At 38.8% G+C, this 18272-nt stretch overlaps 1 protein-coding gene across 1 annotated transcript in view; it reads right to left on the bottom strand.

Annotated features, from left to right (window-relative positions):
- LOC122170268 (histone acetyltransferase p300-like) overlaps positions 1-18272 on the bottom strand; it is a 36269-nt gene that overhangs the window by 9586 nt on the left and 8411 nt on the right. The window contains exons 8-24 of the mRNA XM_042836978.1: positions 18087-18261; positions 16311-16388; positions 15359-15468; positions 14738-14893; positions 13267-13707; positions 12655-12843; positions 11835-11991; positions 11196-11314; positions 9708-9947; positions 9071-9159; positions 6723-6803; positions 5140-5196; positions 3792-3869; positions 2936-3003; positions 1092-1242; positions 593-739; positions 83-196 (exon numbers count right to left, since the gene is read on the bottom strand). Coding sequence (XP_042692912.1) covers positions 83-196; positions 593-739; positions 1092-1242; positions 2936-3003; positions 3792-3869; positions 5140-5196; positions 6723-6803; positions 9071-9159; positions 9708-9947; positions 11196-11314; positions 11835-11991; positions 12655-12843; positions 13267-13707; positions 14738-14893; positions 15359-15468; positions 16311-16388; positions 18087-18261 — 2450 coding nt within the window. The remainder of the gene's footprint in view (positions 1-82; positions 197-592; positions 740-1091; positions 1243-2935; positions 3004-3791; positions 3870-5139; positions 5197-6722; positions 6804-9070; positions 9160-9707; positions 9948-11195; positions 11315-11834; positions 11992-12654; positions 12844-13266; positions 13708-14737; positions 14894-15358; positions 15469-16310; positions 16389-18086; positions 18262-18272) is intronic.

Here is an 18272-nt window from a genome sequence, read left to right as displayed (position 1 = left end):
GCATAATAGGTATTAGTAACTTGCAGTGAGAGCTATGGAACACAAATCTGCACAGAAGGAAACATTTAAAAAGAATACTTACCCTAATTTCTTGACATATTCTAGATATCCAATTAGGATTTCATGATAGACAGCAGTCCTCAAGCATTTAGGGCGGAAGAAATGAACACTGTCAAGGTAAGATATATACACTCGCCTAGAAAAAAAAAAAGAGGGCATGATCAGAAACAGATTTTAAGTTAGTTCTAAATTTATTTTTTTTTCATGTTTTACATATTTGAAAGATCCAGTACAACAGTCCTCAAAACGTCTAATCCTAATTTACTTCTAGAAACCAGCTGTTAATATACTAGCCTCCTCTGTCTAGAATGATCCAATCCCTTCTCTTAGAATACCGACAAGTGATCCCAAAGTCAGCGCTGTCTGCCAGCCAGCATCTCCAGTAAAAAGTGATTCTGAAATATTTCCTCCAGGAACTGTTTTGTTTTTGTTTTTAGAGTAGCACCAAAGCTTTTAGAGCTTTGTTTCACAAAGTTTCACAGAACTGAAACATTCCCAAAATAAAATTAGCAGTTATCAGACAGCTACTCACCTTTGATTGGGTGGGGGACAGTCTGAGCCATACTCCTGCACATGCATCCCAAAGAAGCACAAATCTACACCATCAATCTCCTCAAAGGCAAAAAGTGCTTTTGTTCGATAGGGGAAAGACTCAGCCATCTCTCCATTGTCTACAAATCTGCAAAGTAGAAAGTAAAAACAGAGTGTCACATATATTCACATTAGAAAATACATATCACTATGTCAAAGGAACAATGAGGGCTACTCCAAGTGTAATTTTTGTGTAATCTTACACTTAAACGCTTACAGGTTACTGAAATATAAATGCATCCACTTTTTGCTACAAAAAAAGAGGACATGACAAATAATGGAAGTTCCTGTAACACCTGTTCATCAAGAACTGGTTAGTGGTGAGATTTTAAACTCAACAGTCTTTATCAGCTTCTAAAAGATAGCATCAAGTAGCTTCCCCACCTTCCCCCACAGCTCCTCCTCAAAAGGAACCAAAACTGGAAATGGACAGAACATACCTTGCTTTCATTCCTGGCTTTACTTCGACAGTTTTGTCAGATGCATGTACCACCCTAACTGTAACCTCTCCTGCCTCTGGGTGATTCTGTCGCTTTAGGAAATCATTGACTCTGTTCTCTAAGAAGGTACCAAGTCTTGTAGCTGGTAACCCTGCAGAAAAAGTAAAATCAGTTCTAAATACATACAAAATGGAACTGTTCAAATGTGATTGTGTGATTTCTCTATTCAGGTGTCATATGAAAAGCAAATCAATGCATGCAGTTCATTACTATAAATTAAATCATGATTGTTGAACGCTACTCTTAGATAGAGATGAACTGTCTTTCATCTACAGGCACGCTTGTAGTTTAGACATCACTCAAACGAAGAAAGATTCTGCATCTCAAACCAGTTCTTATCTATCTTACCAGTCAATTGTAATTAAGGCTCCTCCTGAAAAGAAGCGTTTAAGCTTTTAATTACTTAAACTAGATTACAAAACATTGCTTTCAGACACAGCAGAGAGCAGACATAGAAGTAAACTCTGCCACAGTAGCCAGCTTAGTCTCTCCAGTTACCAAAAGAATCTATGTTGACAAATAACTACTAAACATGGCTGACTGCAAATAATGTAGTTTGTTCAGAAGTTGGTTTTTTTTGTTTTTTTTTGTTTTTTTTGTTTTTTTTTGTTTTGTTTTGTTTTTTTGTTTTTTTGTTTTTTTGTTTTTTTTTACAGTTGGACTTGATGATCTTTAAGGTCTTCTCCAATTCTATGAGCAATTCTGTGATTCAACCAAAATTTGGACAACAGAGCAAGCATACAGGTAACTGACAAAACCTAAAGTTAAGAATGAGTTTAAAACTTATGGTATAACAGGGTTTGTCCCACTGCTATTCACTACTTCTGTTAGTGTTACATGCCTGTTAATCAAACTCTTACATTTTACAGTTTAGCACTTTCCAGCAAAAGCATCACTATGCTAAGTGTGCAACACATGCAGATTGCTAGAAACAGAACTTAGCAGGTAACATCCGTAAAATAATCCTTGCATAATTCCAATGTCTTCAGTGAAATTAGCAAGTTTTGATTTTGGAAAAAGACACAGACTTGAAACCTTTGAGTTCTTCACTTTCTATTTTGAGAACAATCAAAGAGAACAGGGTGTTTGACAGAATTGTACACCACCTATCAGTCTCCCCCCACATTTCGAGACAATTCACGGAGTTGGAAAGACCCCTCCTCTTTTACAAAGCAGCTCCTTTAAAAGTACTGCGTAACACTAGTTGTACTTATGGTTGAATCTGTATTCAAACATACTGATTTTCTAGGTTTTTGGTTTTTTTTCCTGGGGGGGGATGGAAAGGAGGAGTATGGCAAATATTAAAAAAAGTAAATAACTAAATAAAGAAGTTTTTGAAAGATTCTGTCTGTAAGACAGGTTGATAGTAACTGCACAGATTTCCTCCTATATTACCTTCATACCAGCTACCTTCATCATGAGGAAATACCAAGTTTTGTGTTCACCTGATGCAGCTTTCCAAGCTTCCAAGAGCAGCAACACAGTAATAAATGTGTAATAGTAGAATTAAGTTAGACTGTAGTCACACATCTAATTCTCAGTGATGTTAATTACGTAATAAAAAGACCATGCACCTTACACTAGCAGGACCCTCACACAGTACATAAATCCTGCACAAAGGCAGCATCTGGGAATGCAAACATTCTCATCAAGAACTCTTGCACAGAGCTGACCAAATGTATACACCAAACTCAAAAGACTGAAATAAATGCAGGACAAGCACAGAAGACATCTCTTCCCTATTCTTAAATGGAAGTATTGTGGTGCAATTATAAGAAACTTACTTTTAGCAGAGAATTTGTTCTCTTTCCTGGTTCGCCCTGTTTTCTTCAGGCAGCCATCGCAGACAAAGCTGAAACAGAAATATGAGAATGTGAAGAACACCCCAAACCAGACCATAAATCCCTTAGCATATTAAGACTCGAAGCAAAATCTTTCACCAGATAAGGTCTGGAAAAGACCTTAACTGACATTTGAGCTGAAAGACTGCAGAGGGAATAGTGCCAGCAGAAATAGCCCATTTCTTAGTTGCAGTTGAGTCACTAAACATCAGGGGGAGCAGCTGCTGTCAGCTACCCCACCACCACCTGCAAACTTCAGCTCAGAAAGCAAGGGTCTTCTCTGGCAAATCTGACAATATGTCTAACTTAAAGTATTCCCAGAGCAAACAGTCTCAAACTGTTGTCTCTGATGAAGATGAAGTACCAAATTATGTAAAGCAAAAGCCTGATTCAAAGAAGACTAGATTGTTTTTTCAGATTTAATCTGATTACTGAGGCCAAAAAACAAGTGAATTCGTCTTAAATTCTTTAGTGGTTACAGAATTTGAAAACAACAAAGCATTCTGAGTTATACAGAAAATAGATTGGTAGGAAATTATTACAGGAACTACAAGTATCTTTAAATGTAAACAAGGCTGAAAGATTCTCTTCTATACATGGGAACATTCAAAACAACTTCACATGTAACAGTAATATATAATTTCTGAATTCAAGGTTACCTTGAAGCTCTGAAGGTTACCTGTAAGCTTTTCAGGTGAATGTGCAACTTTTTGCTTGGATAGGGTTTTATCAGACAAATTTTACACATGCACTAACTCTAGTAAATCTATCTTATAGTCAAGGAAGAGAAATTCCTCACCCAGAAGGCCAGATTATCTCATTGTGAAGAACACAGATCTGGTGCATTTTTCTTCCGCACTCTATACATTCAACAAATCTGTAGAAAGAAAGGAATCAAGGTCAGTAGTACCATTAATTGCTTCTGTGTTTTGTATAATTGTCAGCTCAAGTCTATGCAGGGATACATTATTACCATTTGCTTCCTTTACGTCCATCCACCTCGCTCATTTTTTTAAAAAGAAACCCTTCTAAGGATCAAACCTGCTTGTTGCTATAATAAGGAAGAAAATTCATTCGCTGTGTGAGAAGCAAGGAACCAGGAGAAACAGCTATTATTCACCCCACTATGCCTGAAACCCGAGGAACACTGCACATCTACTGCAGAAAAGTGGGAAGAGGGGAATAGTAGCAATGTCTAGATATTTTCAGATTTCTAGAGCAGATTTAGGGACGGCTCTGAGCTAAGTTACACAGCTTGCTTCACGAAAGTCAGTGAATGCAGTTTTCCTAAATACCTAAAAGTTGTTTCACATATCAGGACAATCTGACTCCTTTTGAACACATCTATTTGTAAGTCGGATTTAGAATGAATAGCTGTTGTTTATGTAGGGCACAGAGCATTTAGGCTTGTATTTTAGTATTGGGCTGCATCTCCACAACAACAAAGGGAAAGACAAGTTATGAATCAAGTTATTATTCTCTTCTTCCCACAGCCCTTGAAAAATAGAAGAATTGGCTGACCCTTACATCCTCATAGAAAGATGGTGTGGGAAGAACATGCTTCCTTTTTGCTCATTCATTTGAGAATGAAGACAGCATTTTTCAGAATTGCAGCATAGGTGTATAATGAAGGAGCATAAAGTGGCTTTAAAAAAAAAAAATCTGGAAAACAAAGAAAAGCAGCTGAGTCACCACCATCTTTATCAAATGCCTACAATTCTGCTTCCAGAGCAGTGCAGAAAGACCAGATTTAACAGATCTTTTCCTTGTGCTACAGCAGAGCCCCAAAAGCAGCTATAGCCAAGTGACCCAAATGAGTTCTGAGACATAAGCGCTTGCTGCAACAGGGTTTCAAAGCTACCTGCATTTATCCTTTTGTTGGATCTACATATAAGACAACAAAATGCACTAATCTCAGGCCATACATATGATTTCACATTTTCTGTAAGGACAGCTGTTGTAAGTTGGGTTCTCAGGACACGATGCCAGATATGCCACTTAGTTAGCAGCCCCTATGGGCTAACAAAAGGTTACATGAAAATTGCAAGATGATGAAAAACAAAGCTGGTAAGCAAATGAGTATCATGTCTTTTACAAAGGAACTGTGATGAAATGAGGATCATTCATAATGAGACAGCATTACTTACAGTTCAGGATCCAGTGTATCGTTTTTCCTTTTTGAAAACTGTTCTTTGTTTATCGTGCTATGGAGAAACAGGCAATAAAACTCAGTTTTAATAAAAGACATGTTCATGTTATACCACACACTGGGACAAAAGCAGATTTTTTTTTTTAAATACAAACTCTCACTAAGCACTGCAAGGAAAAGTATTTTATTTTATGAAGCAATGGACAAAGTGTGTACCATCCTTGACTTTATCCATAAAAAAAATTCTTCTCTATGAGATAACAGCTTGTGATCTCTCTTGCTCAGTTTACCAAAGTAAACGGTAACTTGCTGATTCAATTTTTGGACCAGCTATATCAGTGTTTTTACAGTAAAAGAACAATTTGATGTGCCCCTGATATTTTGAAGACAGAGAATGTCAGTTATCTTTCATTACTGAAAAAAGTTATCTTGATTTCAGATTCTTCTAAAGCCTTGCCTTCCACATATGTTAATCTCAAAGGAGAATTTTCAGCTTCCAAATGCCACAGCCCTAACACAGCCACCACTCTATGCTTTAGCTTTGCATTCCCTATATCATTTGCTGGTCTAGAAACTCCATCTTTTTGACAGTTAGGTCCCAGGTATTATTTGACACCAGTTTGCTTTAAAGTAGTCCAGAGCAACCATGTAAGAACTCTTGGATCTCTGAAAGATGGTGCTTCATAATAGCATGAGGTGATCAATACGTTCCTCCCTGGGAAGTAATGACAAAGATCCAGTCCAATTTGCGTTAACCTTCCTGTCCTTTTATGTCAGTGTTTACTCTGAATACTGTCACCTGCAGAATTCCTCAAGCTTATTAACTTATAAACCATGGTTCCTGCAATAACCTCCCCCCAAAAAGAGCATTACAGCTCAAAACCTTCAGAACAATTGCTTGGCGCTCATCTTTCCCTCAAGGGCTTCCTTAGTCTTGCAAATATCTATTTCAAGATCTCTGAAGGAGGTGTAAAAAGGGCACAGTGGAATGGAAGACTGTCCCAACAATGCTATTACCATAGAAGTAAAGGCAAGTAAAGCCATCCACAGCCTTTTAGCATTACCTGCTCAACAAATGCACAGCATTTCTCATGAGCAGATGACACTCCAACAGTGAAATACTGTTGAATGGCAAATGGCAAAAAAAACATTTTCTACTTCTGATTTAGATGAGAAGCAATCTGAAGCTGAATACACGTTTAATAGTACGCCCAGTCTATAAGCAGAATGGTACATTCAACTTTTTCAGACTATGCCTATCACCTACCTACCTGCCTGTAGGCATGGTTATTTTTCTCCAATAAAGTACTTTCATGTTTTATTCAGAAAAATAGTGATTCCACTCTTTCCTCTCTAGCGGCATAGCTGTAATTTCTCTTTGCTACAGTTCAATCAGTCCAAACATTAAAGAAGAAACTTAGAGGACAAGTCCAGGCTTTTACAAATAATATCTTGTCTTCTCTACCCTGGCATAAGAAATAAGGAAGTTACCTAAAACTAAAACTCCTTCCCTTTGAGAAGGCACCTTAGACCACGTCACAGCTTATGAATGCAAAACCAAAGCAAACATAAGTGACTCACGTTTGAGGTTGTGAAGGGTCATCTCCCAGAGAAACGCTCTCCCCTTGGATCTCATTGAAGCACTTCTCACAGAAATGATACCTGTCAGCAAGAAGGCCATATTTGGGTGAACTGCTCCGTCCACGCAACACAGCCCAAGCCAAGCAATGGAGCCACCAATCACAGACAAGGAAAGGATGGGAGCAGAGAGCAGATCATCAACGGTGACAAGGATATTCAAGGATGCAGATTTATAGGGCCCGCATTAGGTTTGGTAGGTTTTTGTTTTGTGTGGGTTCTTTTGTGCAATCAAAGCCAAATGCAGACAATGACAAGCATGAAGGAGAAAAATATGCACATGAACAAAGAAATGTGGGGTAGCAGGACAAAAAAAAAAAAAGCAGGACAAGACAACACAAAGCAGAAAGCCAAGGCAAAGCACAGATTAGCGTTATATCTCTCAAATGGGCTCTCAAGCAGTAAACAATTAAAGTAAATTAAATGAGTTTTTCTTTTCAGCACACCCATACCCTCTTCATTTTAATAATCCATGCCATGTACAGCAAAGAATTAAAATGAGAAAGTGGAAAGAACAGAAAGAAGGAAGAACTGCCACTCTGATGTGTGTATCAGCATAGCAGTTCTGTCGGCAGGAAGATCTGCAGGGCACCAGTGGAAGAAGGGCAGTCTTCCATCTTAGATGTACAAATTCTGAAAGGCTGCAGGATTTTCTCTCACTGGGAAGGGGAGGTTAAATATTGAAAGTTTTTAATAAAATCAGTCCTTAAAATCTTTCAGATACTCGTTATCAAACTGTCAAACTGCACATGGACAAAATTCCTAATGCTAGCTGCACACAAAGTGCTCTGCACTGATACAATTCTGCCACAGCCCTGAACAGTCCAGGTACCAGTAAAATAAGCATCACAGGAAAAGATTTAATTCACATCTGAAAAAAAATTTGGTTAAGATTCTACCCCAGCTCTCAAATGTTTTGAAACTGTGGCCTCTCTCCTACTGAAGTATGTTAACTGAATGCACAAGGCGTCAAAAAATAAAAGGAAAAGAAGTTGCAACAGTTAACTGTAAAGCCACAAAGCAACATTACAACAGCTGTTAAGCTAAGTCAAGAAGTCTAAACCTTCTCTCCCAGTCTTCACCTGAGATAATGCATAGAAGATTACTTCTAGGATGTTGCACTTGAGTCTCTGGATGTACATGCACGTACATATATAACAATGTGAAAATCACATGTGCGTGTCTTATAGTGCAAATACTCCATCTTAAAGTTTCAAAACATTAAGGGATGCCAGATTTTGCAATATTGGTCTTCTGGTCTATCAAGTGCTATAATGTAGAGTGTTCTGTATCTTAAATCCAGAATTACAATTACTATGCAATTCTATAACTACAGATTCTGGAAACTTATTTTCTACTTCCTGGCTCCTAGAAACTTCCATTCACTGCTACAAACCTCTATTATACACAAGAAGGTTAAGATGTTACAGCTCTTAACTGTTAAGAAGGTTAACTGTTACAGCTCCTTGTTGCTTTTGCTTAGCCAGGTGCTTAAAAAGTTACAATTGTCAAATCTTCTTGGCATTCAAGTCTTGGTGGTTATTCTTCGTTTGTTTGTTTTGGAAGGTGAAAGAACAGAGCAGGAACTAAACTGATGGAGGTGACATAATTTTGAGGTAATCAGCCCTCAGCTCTAACTGGTACATTCTGGCAATAGGCACGAGGACACAAGAGCTTTAAAACATGTATTCTTCTGCTTCTTCCTGTCTCACTTTTCTAGTCAGCAAAAAGATGCCCTCAGAAGTCAAAGACGACTTGAATTCTGTAATAAAGCCTCTGAAGACTGTTCTTTTAAGGTGACTAAGGGACAAAAAGAAACCAAACTATTCAATATACCAATATATAAATCTTCACTGAGGATCTGTGCCACAAAATAGTTTGTTCTTCAGTTAACATCAAAGAAAAACAAAAGCTTGCCAAGTGTAACGTACATACAAGCATAACATACTTGCTCTATTTTTTCCATGAAAAATACCGCTAGATGGTAGCAAGCAAGTCAACAGACTCATGTATGAGTTCTAGACAACTAAAGACTCGGTTAACAATAGCTTAAAAAATTAGCAGAACATTACACATTTCTGCAAGCAAAAAAGGAAGAGCAAAGACTGCAGTGAATTTTTGCAAAGAAATTGTTTACCCACAAGGGAAACTACTCAAGGGCACTTCCAGCAAATTTTTTCTTATAACACAAAGGTGTGCACATATGAAGAGGGTGTATATGTGTAGACATGCATGCCTTTCACAGATGCATTGCGTCATGCACAAAACTGCACCAAGCAAGTTTTCCTTACCTGTTCTGGTAACTGTAGTAAGTGGCATCTCGAGGGATTGTGCATAGCTGTTTGCCATAGCAACACAAAGTCTGTGGCGAGAACTCCAACTGCAAAAAGGAATGGGTCATGTTAGCACATGGGACACCTATGCTTTTACTTGCTCTCCGTGGGAAGCAAACATAACCCAACCCACCAACCATTACCACCTTATTCTGTGCACAGATCTCACAGCACAGCAAGACTATGAAGTGCTAGAGTCAAAAAAGTGCTTAGCGGGCTGTTATTCTCAAGTTAGCTTTTCTCCAAAAATGGAAAGCATATAGAGATCATGGAAATACAATGCAGCCTTGATATACACTGAAACTGAGAACGCTTCTGCAAAGTCTTTTTCACTGACCATCAATGTAATTCCTCAGATGCTTAACCTCTCTCCCCCTACAAGGGCTTATATATGAATATATAATTTAAGCAACAGATAGCATTAGAAGATACATAAATTCTGAAATCAAGAATTATTCAAGATTGCTAAACCCTGGTAAGCATTCAGAATTTTTGACCCAATGTAGCTGCTAATGACTGCAATTCCTGTTATTTCCCCAAAGCACCAGGGAGCAAGAACCAATCTAGGAAAAAAAAAAAAAAAAACAACTCCTACCTTTCTTCCACAGCAGTAACCAAGGCTCTGCATAACTGGATCGATTTCTTGCTCAAACACCTCGGCCAGTTTTGAGCAGTACTTATATACCCGGGATGTTTTGCGGTTGTAGAGCCAGGCATTATTGAACATGAGCCAGATGTCATCTACATATTGCCATGGCTCTTGATATTGTCCTGTATCCAGCTTCCTCTTGATAGTAGAAAGGTCCATGGGATTCTTCACTATGTCAAAATAATCCTGAAAGGGTAGCATATCAAAATGCTGCTATAGAACCATGTTGTGAAATGTCAGCATACACATTCTCAGCACATACATCTTTTTGCAATACATCAAGAAAAACAGGTTCCTCCCTGACTTGACTGTCAAGCTCCCTGTGACGTGCACTGAAGTCTCTAATTCTGTATAACTCTCTCATACTTCCTTTCCATTTTTCCTGTATTCCTCAGGTTCTACCAGTCCTCCACTATCAATGAAGTAAAACACTAATTTTAGTCTGCAAAACAAAGTACTACAGAAAGAAGAAAATAGCAGTACTTTTGCAGCTGCTGTGATCCAAGGACACATATAAGAACATTAGCAGGAAGAACTGTTCTTAGTAGACCAGCCAAATAACAAAACCTAATACGTGTACTAGATGATAAAAAATTCCATGTTTCCTCCTATTCATCTTCCATCTAAAAGCCTTTTCCCAATCCCCCTCATCAATTATAGGATTGTTTCTCTTAAGAAAGTCCTCCAAATACAACAACCAGTTGAGAGCTTGTTTAAGAACATGAGAAATACCTATACTTGCTTCTACTACAGAAGGCCTTGCATTTTTGCAATTTAAAAAAAGCAGTAAAAACCAACAAAGTCAACCAAGTGAAAATATTTCAGACAAAAAATGTCACTCATAGCATTTAAACAGGACTATGTACACGTATAGGTGTATAAAAATGCAGTGGTGTGGTCAATCAAGAAGTTTTAAAACACAGACCCTTAAAGGCTACTCATGTCTGCCAAACACAGCTCTAAAGCAAGTGCAAAACTCAACACAAACAAGGAGCTCAGTAGCCTCCTCTTTGCTAATGTAAGCTTAATCAGTGAGTATTATCTATTTCTGAAGCGGTCTTCATCTGCTTAAGTTTTTACATAATCAGTTTTCTACATATTTACATACATTGCATTTCATAGGTGTATCTCATCAATAGAATATCTTCATAGGAATGAAGAACCACAAAAGGCCTCAAAACATCAGGATCTGTTAACAGTCACCTCAATGAGTGGCATGTGTGCTTATTCATCAGAAGGTAAAAAGAACTGAACAAACCTTTGAAAAAACCCATTTTCTTGACTCAAACATCACATGTTCCACTGTCTAAGTCAAACCTACTCAAACGCATCAACACAGAAAAGGAAGCAAGACTGACTTCAGTTGGTCTGAAGCAGATGTTCTGAGAACAGTTCTGAGTTAAAGTCAGGAAAGTATCTTGCTAAGACACTCACAGGAATTCCTAGTAGCTGGGGATCCACAGGCTGTCGAAATGGAAGAGACTCTGGGTCCTGACGGTAAAGTGCCTCCAGTGTTGGCATAAGTGCCTGCCGCAACTCTTCTGGCTTGAAAACTTTCGAAAAACAATCAACATTAGAAAGACAGAAACAGCTGTAAGGAGGAAGAAACATGCTGGAAAGACGTGGTGTGTAAAAAGACTACAGGCAACAAGTATAAGACACTTGCAGGGCTTATTTATCCTTATAACACTGCATTCTGAGAAGGATATTAAAACAATCATCTGAACACAAGGAAATGGTGAAAATAATTAAGAAGGATTTAATCAGAGAACGACACCATCAAATTTAAAAGCAAATTTATATTCCTTCCTGATGTCACAGGAATAAGCTTGTCTAGAAAGTCTGCCACAGTCACTCCAAACTCTACTGTACTGACAGTTTCTCTAACACTTAACATAATACTAGAGCTATAAAGAACTTGACAAAAGACAATTACATGTATTAAATATTTGTTGTCCAAGAGTCACAAAAACAATTCATGTAAGCCTACTGAGTACTGACGAAGAAAGCTCCTCTCTCTCTCTCAACACTTCTAAGGGAGATAAATGAAATTCAGCCAGTGTTTCTACTTACTTTTTTTCTTAGACTGCCCTGCTGCTGGAGAAGACTGAGTAGCTGGAGTTGTAGGTCTTTCCTCTCCCTCTGTCATTTCAGTCTTCACTTCTGTTTTCTTCTCTTCTTGTTCCATTGGGTCTGGTTTACATTCCTCCACTGCTGGTTCTACTTTAACCTGGAAAGTAGATTAGACCCTGTCACAGCTGCCTGTAGAGTCACCCAAGTTTCAGTCCTATAAACCTACATACCACTTGCCCACTGCTCTTTTCTAGGATTAAGGCTGTCTACATTGCAATCGCATCTTGCCTAAAACTTGATCCAACGTGCCAGAGCATATCTTTACCACCACAGGAGTGGCAGTGATGGGCTGCTAACCAGTTCTGAGCTGCAAGCAAGCAAAGAGGTACGGATCTTGCTGCTCAGGCAGTTCTGACTGTCTCTCCTGCACTTCAGCTGCAAGAAGTCACGCTTCCACCTGTCCTCACAATAAATTGTCACAACCCACTACAACGGCCTGTCACATACACAGCCACTACTCTAACAAGAAAGAGTGCCAATAACATTGAAAGGCGCATCTTGAGCACCTTCTTACATTAGCATTTACCAAAAAACTTCACACTTCCAACCACATTATCACAGCCCTTCTTGTGGTCGCTGGTTTCTACCATAATTTCACCACAAAACAGAGACCCTTCTTTAGAAAGAGGTAAGGGAGATGACAAAACCACAGCAGCAGGTAGTATCCAATTCCCTCACTGAAGTCTAGAAGGACTACCTTGCATGGAGACCAAGGAGCTAACAATAGTAGATATTCTCCCCAACAACAAACCAAAGTCACCTCAGATTTCTCCTCCATCTGCAGCTCTGTTTGTTCTGGTTCCCCTTCATCTGCTTTTATCTCCATTTTCACTTCCTGCAAAGGTGGCTGCTGCTGCTCTGCTGCAGTTTGCTGAGAGTTCACTTCTGTGCTGCTGGTGGATGGGGGGTTAGACACCTGCCCATCAATGCTTACAGCTGGTTGTGACAGCTGAGAGGTAAAAAAAAAACAAAACAAAACAAAACAAATCCATTACAAACAGGCTTCTAATTAACTTATTATTTTTCTCTGCTCTGATCTACCTCTAATCTACCTGATCTACCTATAACCTTATTTCCATTAAGTTTAAATGCACTTTTATACTTACACTTGCTTAAATGAAGTGCATACTGCTAACACAAGTCTAGTTACAGAAGAAAACACAACAGACATGCACTGGAAGGCCTAGTATATAATTTCATATTGTTTCCCTACTGTATGCCACCACTATGCATACGCAGACGTAACTAAAGGCCTTGTATGTACACTTCACTGTGAATTTCTCAACATGCACGAAAAAATTACTTCCTCTGTGGAAAGACCAGATCCTAAACCTTACATCTGCCCATTTGTACAGTTAAAACATTTACTTACAGGTGTTGTGGGATGCTGTGGCTGCAGTGGTGCTGTTGGTGTGGGAACCGATGCCGTTGTACTCTGCTGTGACAAGGGTTGCTGCTGCTGCTCTGCAGAGGGCGTAACAGGAACTGGAGGCTGGACTTGTGGAGGCAGCTGTGCCTGTGGAGGTGTTGGAGTCTGCCTCTGAGGAGGATGCATAGTTTGTGACTGCGGTCCGGGTGGCAATGCCTGAGGAGTAGGGGTGGGGACAGTGGTGGCAGCTGCTGCTGCCTGTTGTTGCTGCGATCCTAAGCCTGGAGGTGTATGGTGAGGTGTTGGGGTTCGACTGGGTACTGGAGAAGGAGAATTTCGGTGCATGGGAGGCTGTGGAAGAGGTGGGCAGTGAATGTGACTCCCTTGAGAACCTGGAGCCATGGCAGGAGAATTCACAGGACAGGAAGAGCTGTTCATTTGTGCCTGTGGGAAAACAAGTACACATCTGCAATGACTCCAAATAGAAAAGGAGTCTAAGTACTGTTAAAATGGCTGCTTTCCCACAGTTACTGGCATACTTTCTCAAAAAGTGACAAACTTAAAACATCTACTTCAAAAGGAGAAACGGGCTTTTTATTTTGCGTCACTTGAACATACAGCTGTTTTGTAGTGTACTCAGCTCTAAAATAGAAGTTTCAGAGTAAATAATACTCATTGATACATTCAAAGAGCAGCACGCCTACACTTGCAGTTTGCAAAACATTTCTTTCTAAAAATGCAGATATATACATCCTGAATACGGGGCGATACATCACAGCAGAAAGAATGGATTCAAATACAGTGTGCCCACGCCCCCACCCCCAAGACTAGAAACTAGATTTATCATCAGAAATACATATAGCTGTAACTGCACTATGAGATTACAAAAAGATGTACTGGTTAAGAAAAAAAGCTGTCACTTCATAATAATCTTGCCTGCAAACTAGGAAGAAGCATCAACGAGAAGCAAACTGACGTTCCCTACTTCTTCCTGGCCTGAAAGGTTCTCACTGAAAAGGGAGAGGGAAAGGACAGAAAAGAAACTGCTAGACTGGAAGTTCCAAGCTTTAGTAGTGACAACCCTCCTATTCCCCAAACGGCAGCAAAATACATTTGATGGCTGTGGTTGGACATGCCTTTTTATGACTTATTCTTCCAGTTTCTTTTAATTTCTCAGGCTCTACTGCTTTGCTGCTCTTAACTACTACATGCTGAGCAACAAGCTCTTTCCTTCACAGAAACAAACTTAAGTAATTCTCTCCACTTAAACTTAAGCCTGAGAACAAGCCAATATTTCACCCTTGCCACTACCAGCACTACAGCCAGGAAAATGCTGAGTCTCAATAAATGAATTCAGTTTATTATAGATCCAACAGCATCTTGAGAAAACAAATTATTCTTCATTATGACAAACTTGAACAATAAAAACAGCATATGACAGAGCCTAACACCACTTCAGAAATCAGAAACTTACTTGAGAAACTGGTGTCTGATTGCTAGTTTGTGTCATAGGCATGCTTGCTGCATTCATTCCTGGGGAAGAAGCAGGGAATGGGTTCTGCTGCAGAAATTGACTTTGACCAGAAGGTTGGCCAACTCCTGGTTGTTGCATACGTGAAGGAAATCCCATCTGTTGGAAAGAAAGAACTAATTTCATATACTTTTGTAGTATTTTACAAAAACATTTATCTCACCGCAAAAATGGTTGCTTGATACTTAGACATAGGATACAATATTGAAAGTCTAATGTGACTCTCAAAAGATAGAAATTATGATATCTGCCAACCAAGCAAAGGGATCCTGATTTCAGACTGTGACTTCAATTTGTTCCTTGTTTCAGGCAAGCAACAGCCCCAAACTCCACTTAAACTTAGTTTTCAGCGAAGGAAATTATACGTCTTTTTAATTAAATCACCAAGGCTGACCACAGACCAGACACATCTTCTGCTGCACTGCAAAATAAGGAGCCAAAGTGCCTACAGACCACAGGAATAATGTTTAAAATCTTATTTGTTTTCGTTTGCTTATTGTAAGGAAAGCACAGCGGCAGCAAACCCATGAGCTGAATAGCCAGGATGAAGGGAAGCGCACTGACCTGGTTCATGGCCCCGGCCTGGCTTAGCTGTCCAGGGTGCTGAAGAGGAGGGGTTTGCCGGGGTCCCATCGGTGACAGCTGCATGTTCATGTGGCCAAACTGATTCATTCCTGTGCATTGGTGCCAAAAATAAATAATCAACAACAAACAAAACCCACTTATGAACAGAGGCCTGAATTATCCTTTGGGCACCACTCAACATTTGGAGAATGCTGTTAGCTCCTTCTCTATTTATTTTTTTTTTAAAGAAAAAAATTTTCGAGCATGCAATGGAAAGCACGTAATGAAAATATCCTATCAGCCAGTTAACAGAACAATTTCAAGTACTAAGTATCCAAGCTACTTCAGAATACATACTGGCTTTTTTCCCCTGAAAGACTTGTTCCTACATACAATTTGTGATAGTTTGCATTATCTGAATTACTAGAAGTTCATTTCTTGGAAATTCTGACTGTGAATCTTCATTTAAGTGCTTTTTATACTGGCTGCAATACTCCTTGAAAATGCAACCAAGGTTCTACCCCAGAGCAGCAATTTTCAGCATCGTCCCTCTGCTTTGGACATGCCCTCACCCTAAGCTGATCTCATGTTCACATAAAAACATTTTAAAATAAATAAATAAATAAAGTTCCTCATTTAACAAAGCAAGCAGCTAACAAGAAACACATTTCCAAGAAAATGAAACAACATTGTGCACAGAAACACACAGAAATATATCTATACACACACATTTATGTACATAAAGTACAGATCTGTTTTCTTGGTCACACAGAACACAGAATTGTAAGGGTTAGAAGGGACCTCAAGAGATCACTGAGTCCAACCCCTCTGCAAAGCAGGCCCCCTACAGCATCCTGCACAGGTCAAATGGGAAAATAGCAGGTGAAACAAAGGCTGCCTAATTCCAAGATTCTTTTACCATCACAGTAACAAATTTTCTTATAACACTTACCTGTCTGTGCCTGCATGCGATTCATCATCTGGTTTGGCACATTAGCACGTATCAGCGTTGGGTCAGTTATAGGACCATCTGTAAAAAAAGATACTGGAATAAGATTACAGCATTTAGAAACTACCAGCTTTTTAATTGAGAAAACATTCTAGTGAAAATGAAAATCCTCCTGTAAAAAAAAAAAAAAAAAGGACATTGTCCAGTAATTCTAAACATACTTCAGAGTTCCTCAAGTATGAAGCAAAACCCAATTGATACCCAATTGACTACAAACATTGACTTACAGCCAGATTTTAGAAACGTGGACAAATATGACATATATTATTGAGGTACAATGACAAACTCAGCAGCTTGCGAACATTCCAGACCACAAGAATTTCTACAAACCACTCTACACTGTTATTCCCCTTCCTTATTGAAAATACTATAAAAATGGGATGGTTTGAAGTATTCATCAAGCCTCTGAAGTTTGGTAATTCTAGCATATGGGATAAACAACCAAAATATCACATCTACCCCTGAAAGTAGTATCCTATCATCTAGAGGAAGTTACTGCAAATAAATTCATAGTACCAATCTTCAAGGCCTTTACTGCTTTTTGGTAAGGTATCTTGGTAAATCCAGTTCTAAGTTCAAGTATGAAAAGATCCAGACTGGAATTACCAAGACACATTCATATTCAAAAAGGAGAAAACCTCCTCAGATTAAGCTCCTTGTAGCATAACACTGGAACTACTGGTTCATCGTGCAGCATAAGAAAAATAATTCAAGATTCTTGCCTCCTCAACTGTCTAATTCTGATTTTGACTCCATGTTCTTAAGACAATTTACTATAGTGCCATTGACAGCTATACATCTATTCCAATTAGATGTCTTCAGAACTCAGTTCTTAACTGTGAAGTATCTAAAAACACGCAGGAATGAATGAATGGAGGAGAAATATCAAGTGCAAGAATAAGTGTTACTTGTTTTCACCTATTACCTGGCAAAGCCTACTGTGTCTCATAACTTCCTAATGCTGTAAACAGATAATAGCCTTCAGTAGCATTACAATTTTGATCATTAGCTCCTTTCCAAAGTCATTTTTACTCTAATAAGCAACTGCCTGATTATAAGGAAATATAATAATAATAATAATAATAATAATAATAATAATAATAATAATAATAATCTGTTTAGAATTAGGAGTGTCAAGTAACAGAACTACTGTGAAACACAAGACAGCTACATGGGGAAAAATACTGAAATCTGGTTGTTACTGTACACTGTAAGAGTTATCTGTTCAAAAACCCAAGCCAAAACAGAACACCAAACAGGATAAATAAATATGGCATAGGGCAAGCACTATCTAAACTTTCAAAAGCATAAGTAATATAAATTGGGGAAACACTTCAATTATCAGAACTCCTGCTCAGCAGCTATAATAATCATTTTAAACACCAGACAGTTACATACTACTAAAACATGTTTGTTAAAGGTAACTTCAGTTACTATCAATCAATTCTAGAGGTGAGACTAATGAGACTGAAGTTCTACAATGTCCTCCATCTCCTCTAATCTAGCATAAAGGGTTAGGATGCTTCAATATTATTGGCCCATAATATTATGGCCCACAAGACCAAATAATTTTAGATAATCCATGGTCATTAACTAACAAATAAGCAAGGCAAAGATTTTGCAAGTACTCCTAAGCAGAGATGAATAAGTTCAGTGTAACTCTGCAAAACATTATATACTTGACCCACACCAAGCAGTAACTAACCCAACTGTTCTTACTTGCAGACATCCCTGGCTGAGGCTGTCCCATGTTGGGCCCTTGATTCACAGGAGCCTGTGGCATGCCCGGAGCACTTGGTATCATATTTTGCTTCTGCAGCCTGGTTCTTCGCTTTTCCTCCAGCTCCTTCTGAATCTTATAGATCTTCTCAGCTAGCAAGTGATAATACTCTGCCTGTTGGGAGA

Source organism: Centrocercus urophasianus, unplaced genomic scaffold (genome assembly GCF_019232065.1).
Source record: "Centrocercus urophasianus isolate 14NV4802_14NV808 unplaced genomic scaffold, USGS_Curo_1.0 seq_653, whole genome shotgun sequence".
NCBI classification, from domain to species: domain Eukaryota; kingdom Metazoa; phylum Chordata; class Aves; order Galliformes; family Phasianidae; genus Centrocercus; species Centrocercus urophasianus.
The sequence above is the reverse complement of the archived record's forward strand: the minus strand, read 5'-3'. Positions and strand labels throughout refer to the sequence as shown.